This window comes from Dendropsophus ebraccatus, chromosome 13 (assembly GCF_027789765.1).
Source record: "Dendropsophus ebraccatus isolate aDenEbr1 chromosome 13, aDenEbr1.pat, whole genome shotgun sequence".
In the NCBI taxonomy this organism is placed as follows: Eukaryota; Metazoa; Chordata; class Amphibia; order Anura; family Hylidae; genus Dendropsophus; species Dendropsophus ebraccatus.
This window is the reverse complement of record NC_091466.1, coordinates 57,710,007-57,718,829: the sequence shown is the minus strand read 5'-3', so window position 1 is coordinate 57,718,829 and position 8,823 is coordinate 57,710,007. Positions and strand designations below refer to the sequence as shown.

The 8,823-nt window shown below is 39.2% G+C and overlaps 1 protein-coding gene across 1 annotated transcript; it reads left to right on the top strand.

Moving 5' to 3' along the window:
* Positions 1–3,870, top strand: GJD2 (gap junction protein delta 2). The gene is made up of 2 exons (XM_069951072.1): positions 1–182; positions 2,991–3,870. The coding sequence occupies exons 1-2, from the start codon at positions 112–114 to the stop codon at positions 3,832–3,834; spliced, it is 915 nt and encodes a 304-aa protein (XP_069807173.1). The 5' UTR covers positions 1–111; the 3' UTR covers positions 3,835–3,870.
* The last annotated feature ends 4,953 nt before the right edge of the window (positions 3,871–8,823 follow it).

The following is an 8,823-nucleotide window of genomic DNA, read 5'->3' as shown; positions in this document are numbered from 1 at the left end:
ACCTCTGATCATCACGCTGAGATTACCCTGAGTACAGGTCACCTACAGCCGGTGGCTTTCCCCAGAGAAGGTGAGAAGCCTCCCGTTGCACCAGGTCTCCGATGTACAGCGATGGGAGAATGGACTATACTAGAAAGACTTCTAGAGGCTGCTGTGCAACAGCACAGTACTATGATAGGAAGGTAAGAATTCTTCCAAAACTACAAACCAAAAGACTTTGCAAAGTGGACTTTTTTTTTTTTTACCTTACCAGACTGGATAGAAAATGCCACGCTAAAGACAGTAGGACTTGAATTTATAATATCACGATTGCTTCATAGGATTGTAAACTACTGAATGCTTATTGTTAGTGTGAGTATTTTCAACAATAGAAAGAACTGGATCAATAGAAAACGAATTAGAATCTCAATGTCTTAGACGTGATTGTGTATAGCATCAGTTTGCTGACTAAGATCAGCACCAGACCCCCAACCAACAGTGACACCAGCGCCTGAAATGTGATTGATGTCTCTCATTAGTATCAGGTGCATGCTGCATAAAAGCATTGGGGGCTGGGTACGGAAAGTTTACGGACTTGGGATATTGTACTAAAATGAGATGTTGTCTATGCTGCAGATAAAAACACACAACCAACTTCATACAAAGGGTTTGCCATGCTTATCTATTATCTCCGAGAGAACCTGCAATGACCTACAAATGAAAGGGTTTAGAGTTCAATCTTCCTCTCACCCTGTCACACTTAATTATTCTATACCTTTTCACAAACACCATGCATGGTGCAATGTGGTTCCTACAGGGCTAACCTGTATATGTATATGCACCTGCATTGTCTTCTAGTAACCCACACAGTCAAGTCATACCAATTACGAATATGATCTATTGTGTCGTCTTAGGAGGTAGTACATCTGTAATTAATAGACTCGTATAATTAACATCAATCCGCAGAGCTTGCATTTGTCGAGATTGATATAGAAACTGCCAATAATAATAAACTATAATCTACTATACTACGGTTAAAAAAATGATATATAGATACTGAGTGACATCCTAAAACTGTAGATCTATGAAGCATGTGAACCAACCAAAATGTCCAAAAACAAGCCCAAAAAGTTAATTCATATGTAAAACAACTAGCAATATTACTTTGTGGATCAACTTGGAGATATGTGCTTACATATAAATGATGTTGAGTCATCTCAATGCTTTAGGAACCGTTAAAAAAAAAAAAAATCCATGCTAACCCTTATAGAACGAAATATTGTATAAGAGGCAATGACTAGTATTACAGACCTGGGTGAATTAAAAATTGATATTATATTAAAACCAAATTTTATATGAAGGGGCTATTATGCCGACAACTTAATAAAGATACCGTCCTATGCAAAGAGCAAACATGGGATGGATATAACTGTAATATAGAATAAAAAGTAACTAAAGATAACAAATCAAGGTCAAAATCAAACATTTCAAATTCAAATTTAAATGTTTAAAATTTGAATTCAGATTTAATCCATCTCTATCAAATTCATCTTCTAATACTATTTACATTGTTCCAATATTCTGCACTAAGAGGAGGGACAGCGAATTGACACTAAATAATTTATCATGCAGTTACAAAATACTTTGTAAAATATAAAACATATGTACTAAACACTAGAAGGGTACGGTGGAATTTTTTTCCATGGCAATAACAGATTGCACTGTATGTGCAGCCAATGAGAGATCCCCTGCAGGAAGAGCTTCAGCACTGGACAGCTCCTCATACACATCAATGTGATAGAACAACCTTTTGCGCAAAGATTCTTGGGAAAAAAAAGAAAATATCCAATGGCCAATTATCCTAACCAAAAATATCTGAACTCTGCCTAAGGTGATTCATTGTCATGTTGCGGCTGTCATATCATCTTGACCCTTTCATTGCCAGGGGGGGTCCTGTCATGTGTTGCCATTCACTGTGCACTTGCTGGATCTCCTGGCAATGAAAGTGTTAAGGAAGCAGCTGTATCATAGAACTTAGGAGTCATTTCTCAAACTGCAAGGACAGAGTTCATCCTTTCGGTTGGCATACCCTGCAATGAATGACGGACACATCAGCTAAGCCATCTCGTTACTATTGTTTGTCTGTTTGCAATTAAAAGCAGGGAAACATCTGGACTTTGGTTGACAGCTGTCAGAATGGTGAAACATAAGTAATCGGTAAATATTTCATCTTAATGAATCAAATCATTAATTAGATAGAACGATAGCGAAAAACAACTCATTATTTCCAGCTGATGGAAACCTCCGATACTGGAGCAGGTATGACAGATCTGCATTGTGCAGGGCACCAACCCTTATTTAGCCTGGAGTGCATTGATGATAAGTTGGAAACATGTCATATGGAAGATGAACATTGTTCATTATGTGATATGATATATGGGCAAAGTACATAATATCCAATAGGTTTTTACATGACAGCAATTACATTTATGGATGAACTGTCTTATAAGGAAGCACAGGACTAATTACGATACAGTATATTCATCGAGCCTTAGACAGAACCATTTCAGCCTATATGCACTCTACCACGCAAAACAGAATGGAGGGAGTTGAGGGACATGTTGAGCTGTGACTATTTAGGGTTCTGCTTATTATCACGTCACAATAACAGCATATTTAAAATATTAATATAAGTTTAATACATTAACACAAAAGCAAAAATTTGGTCGAAGTGCAATGAATTTTTCCTCCATATATGCATTGTTATTTCCGACAACAATCCAGATTCTGTTGTGGATTTTTGAGAAGATTCCCCTTGGCACTCACCTCTTTATCTAGATCTATACCACTTTTTTAGCTATTGACATTGCGCCAAAACCCATCCCCAAGACAGGATAGATAAATCTATGGTATGGTACAGTAAGCGGTACCATGTTGCAAATAGTAAAATCTTTTAGAAGTAGTGTTTCTCCATGCGTAGAACCTGCTTAACCTACTGTATTCTCTTTCAGGATCCTGCTGACTGTGGTTGTCATCTTTAGGATACTCATTGTTGCTATTGTAGGAGAGACTGTTTACGATGATGAGCAGACCATGTTTGTCTGCAACACTCTTCAGCCAGGGTGCAACCAGGCGTGCTATGACAGGGCTTTTCCAATCTCTCACATCAGATACTGGGTGTTCCAGATCATTATGGTCTGTACTCCGAGCCTATGCTTCATCACCTATTCTGTTCACCAGTCTGCTAAACAGAAGGAAAGAAGATACTCTACAGTATACCTCACCCTGGATAGAGACCAGGACACTGTGAAAAGGGAGGACAGTAAAAAGATCAAGAACACCTTGGTTAATGGTGTCCTACAAAACACAGAAAACTCAACCAAGGAGGCTGAACCGGACTGCTTAGAAATAAAGGAAATACCAAACCCCTCTATAAGAACCACAAAATCCAAGATGCGACGCCAAGAAGGGATCTCGAGATTTTATATAATTCAAGTGGTTTTTAGAAACGCTCTGGAAATTGGCTTCCTTGTTGGACAATATTTTCTCTACGGGTTTAACGTGCCCTCCCAGTATGAGTGTGACCGGTATCCCTGCATCAAGGAGGTGGAGTGTTACGTATCCAGGCCGACGGAGAAGACGGTGTTCTTGGTTTTTATGTTTGCAGTCAGTGGCCTCTGTGTTGTTCTCAACTTAGCTGAATTGAACCACCTGGGCTGGAGAAAGATCAAGATGGCAGTGCGAGGCGTACAAGCCAAGAGAAAATCCATTTACGAGATCAGGAATAAGGACTTGCCCAGGATGGGTGTGCCCAATTTTGGCAGGACTCAGTCTAGTGACTCAGCCTACGTGTGAGGATGTTACGAAAGCAACAGCTGAAAACTGGGCCCATGCAGCATGAGGAGAGGGAGGGGAGGGTGTCTGATTAACGGAATGCCCTTGGACTTGATTGCCATTGCAATGCAGAAATGTGCTGGCTGGAAAAGTTATAATCAATCCGTAGCAGTTGCCAGTGATTTAATTGGCGGAAGTCTCTGGCTGGTTAGTTGGTATTGTTTCAATACAACATTTGATAGCACACCCTTCCATACAGCAATACAGAATACTAAGTACAATAGCCTCCTGTATGTCTCTAAAGGTACGGTTGTATTACTGCGAATGTGCAGCGATCCCTGAAGACGCTGCTGCTACTAGCAAGGGCAAAACCAAGCGGGAAGCACATTGTGGCCCTCAGATTTTTAAGGCCACTGACAGTTAATGTTAAAAGCAGCTGGAATATCCTCCAGTCACGACCCAACACTACACTAACAGGAGTGCTCTCTATAGAGGTGTCTTACACAACCTAATACTGCCAACTCACCCACTCTCATACACTGAATCTACTTTCAGGTAGGTTCATCAGAGGTCAGTCACGGTAATCCTTCTGCAAAGAAAACATCAATTTTCTTTTATTCTATGGAGCAGATTAACCAAAGACATTTTGATGATAATCGGCTCAATAGGAAAGAAAAATAATAATTATTTCCATCAATGGTATTCTGAATGAACCTACACCCTTACACTTTCCATTCCCTCTCTTTATAGCAACTGAATAGAAGCACATATTTTTAAACCATCTATAGCGTTCAGTCCATGTCATTCTACGTCCCAGCCATAAAGCATATATTGAATTATTGTAAAAAAAAATGAATGGTATATTACTGATTTTACAAGCCTCAAATAACCTACTGATTCCCTGCATGACCTTAAAAAAAGAAATGCCTCCCAGTCCGAGTCCTATACACATAGAATGTTGGGGGGGCAGAAAATACAACCGCAGAATATATTAAGTGGCTCCTTATGCATGTGTCCTACTGCATGTCAAATTTTTAGCCTGCTCGTATTTACACCAAAATAGTGGTCAAAAAAGAACATAAAAGTCAATCTTTTACTCGAGATCTCCACTACTCACAACATATAATTCTAGCTCGGAAAATGGGTGCAGTGCACTTCAATATGTTTTTGTTTTTTATGCCCATAGTTAAAACACTTTACCATGTGAATATGAGCATTAATTTACATCTGCAGTAAGAGATCAAATATCCAGAGAGAGCTCCATGCTTGTATACAAGTAAAACACCCCATTCCTACTATATGCCTACTGTGCAACCTTGCTGCGTGCGTGGTCATTAATGCAGTGCAGATTTTTTTTTTTCTCCTAATTCATCAATACTAGAAGATGTCTTCTCTAAATACCTCTGGCTGCATCACTGTAATGGTGCAATCCTCATTGACCTTGACACGCAGATTGCTTAGTGTGCTGTCCTGTTTCCCCTCGTTCACGTTATGCTGAGGCTTAAAGATTCCTTGAAGCATTCTTCTCGAGTGCAGTCACACTCTGGGAAAAAGAAAAAAAACAACAAAAAAAAAAAATAGAAATGAATATGTCCACATTGTTTCCAGACACTGCAGGGCATTGACCTACATAATCCGCAATTTTCTAATTGTACTCCTTAATGCTCTTCTGGTTAGATATTAATGTATTTACAAAGGAGACATACAAACATAGTGGGAATTGGTTGGGGTGTGCTATGGAGGCGTTTAGCTTACTACTAAGAGATTCCATGCATATGCAATGTATATAAAAGAGTGCAATATTACAGATCCTGATTGGCAAAGAGCATTTATCCCCTAGTTACCCAATAGAGCATCTGTTATAATAGTCTATAGCAATTGAGAGAGTTAAAAAAAAAATCTAAAGTTTCAAGAACATAGTTAATTTCATGCACGGTTTCAACCCAATTTTGTGTTAAAATCCAAAACTTGAAATGGATACCAAAGTATATATATTTTTTTATTTATGTGTATATACATTGCTTCAAATGAAAATTCTAGATCAATACTAGAGATGAATGAACTAAGGGTATATTGCAGTGTCGGACTGGCCCACCGGAGGAACGGAGAATCCTCCGGAGGGCCCCCTAGCTTTAGAACCTGCACTAACATTGACTGACATGTCATTTCTTCATCGGTGGGCCCCCAGGATTATTTCCTCTGATGGGCCCCAGATACCCCAGTCTGACACTGGTATTTTCACACTGAGGCATAGGCACAGAATTTCAAGCAGAATCTACGTGAAATTAGCTGCAGATTCCGTTTCAAATTCCATCTGTAAAATATGAACATATTAATGCCCCATTGTGTTTAACTGGATTTCATCTATGTTGTTCACACATGCAGATTTTTACACCATGGATCAGCTTTCCGCCTCAACAATTCATATGTCAATTTTTTGGGCGGATTCCGCTAGAAAATTCCTATAGACGTCAATAGGGCTTGAATTTTACTTGAATTCCGCTCAAATTCCACTCCTTTTCTACCACAGCTATATAGGCGCGGAATTTCTAACACAAAACTTTCCTCTTCAATTCCTCACTTAATACCTGCCTATTCCTCAGTGTGAACATACCCTTACAGTAGTTCAGGTTCACGCAAACCTGAACGCTCAGTATTTGAATCCCGGTGGCTGGAGAAGATGGTTGCAGCCCTAATGCTTCCTAAAAAAGCACTGCAATGTACATACCTATGGCTGTATCCATGTTTTCCAGGCAGCCCTAGGGCTGTATCCATATTCTACAGCCACTGGCATTAAAATTCTTGGTATTTGGGTTTACGCGAACCAGAACTTGATGTAAGTTCACTCATCCTCTAATCCAACATTGAGGAACCTTTGGCCCACCAGGCATGATGGGAATTGTAGTTTTGGCACAGCTGGAGGGCCAACGGTTCCCCCATCCCTGCCCTTACAAATAGCTAAAACCACAATCTTTGTTTGTATGTACTCCATTTGGTACGTGTAGGCCTAGTGCCTCATGGTGCAACTATAGAATGCAGTATGGCATCTACCAGATGAGTTTCTCGCCATGACAATAATGGGTACAGTGATGTAAGCCAATAAAAAAGCTAAATAAGGAAGGATAAGTCTAAACTGTACAAACAAAGAAAAGCTACGACTCCTTAGGTGCTTCTTACTGTAAAAAAAAAAAAAATTAGTTGTACCTATAGGGCCACAGCTTGCCAAATTTGTTAAAATTTTCTACAGAAGCTCTATAGACAGTGTCCACAAATGACTCTCTATGAATGAACCACGATATAGATGTACTGTATGTACGGTATCGCTAGGTTTGCACCATAGCAATGTGCTCTTCTAGGATGAAATGGGGCTGCATGGACTGAGCAACTTTTTTTTATTATTCTTATTTTGAGGATACACTGTGGATATTCCACATTTGCCACTGATAATATGCCTGTTTTTGTTTCTACCGTAAACCTTAACTGTTGAATGCACCTTCAGTAGAGATCAAGTCACCCCCTATGCGGCACCTGCAGTGCCGGGAGGACATTGTGCATTGTTCTGTGATACATTGACAATGTTAAATGGGAACTGTTACATCTGGCTTTGGCATTTTGCGTATGAGTAGAGAAGAAGAAAAAGAAAGCTTTGTAGTATGAAAAGTCTGTCTGGAGTATAAACACCATTGTGTGGATACATTAAGCTATAGGTAGCTCTGTGCCTGGGTACATAATGTGCCCTTGTGCTTATACTCACTTATATTGGTTAAAAATGGGGCTTATGTGTGAAAATGTCCATCAGACTAGCGGTATCTGAGTTGCTATGGACATATGCTTTGTTTAATTTTTTTTTTTTTTTTTATTGTACAGCATTTACACAGATATAAGCACAAGCTGTAGAACAATATATGTGAATCAACAGTCTACGGAAGAGAACTGCAAACATAGAGATAATCTCAGGTTGTAACCATACTAGTGTTTTATGCTTATTACCAATCATCCGGCACAGTGCTCATGTATCCATACCTGTCTTCTTTTTTTTTTTTTTACATTGTACTATAATTGTACAGATGGTTCTTTTTACAAGGTCAGTCCTGTGTACAGCTAGTTATTGATTGCCAAATACTCAACATTTCCTGGATGTTCTTAAAAAAAAAAAAATGTAAAAAAAAAAACATGAATGTCCTACTGAGACCAGGATGCTAGTATAGGACCCGCGTGGCCGCGTAAATTTTTGGCGTTCGGAGGAGGCCAGCGTTTAACAACAACCTAACAGACAATCAATTCTTGTAATAATCTCAGGGCATGGATAAGAAGGGTTGAGATCTAGAAATAAAATGGTTCTGCCTGTAGACGGCACTGGTTTCAGATTGACTGTCATTTACGAGACATGCTAATTGATTTTAACAGTGACAATAATTATATTATAGATCCTGGGCTTAAAGGGAGTCAATGTGCACCTTCTGAATGGAAAGGACTGATTTACAACTGTATTATTGTGGAGCCTTATAGCGTTACTGTCATTAAAAGAAAACCTTTGACGTGACCTGTAAAGATCCCTATGATCGCTAGATATAGTCCAGGAGAAGCATGATGCTGTGCCGGGAATAAAGCGCATCTCCTGGGCTACATCTAGTGATTGTGGAGGTGTCAGCATTAAAGTGTACCTGACATGACGGCCCGCTGTGAGAATAATCCAAAAGTTTGAGACTTGATGGATATGAATAAATCATGAGACTCAATAGATCACACGCATTACAGTCTCATGGAGTGTTCGTAGCCATGGAGAACCGAACTTCCGGATTAATAGAGGAAATTGGGCTGTCATGACAGGTACAGTTTAAAACTTTTACGTTTGCTTGACAGGTCAAAAGTTTTTTGTTTTGTTTTTTTACTGAAAGTAACACTTTAAACTAATTCAGGTCTTGAATCCTTTCTAGATTATTTTTTTTACTGTACAAAATATGGGATGTGGTCACAGACAGTAAACTTCACATGGTTAATAACTGCATG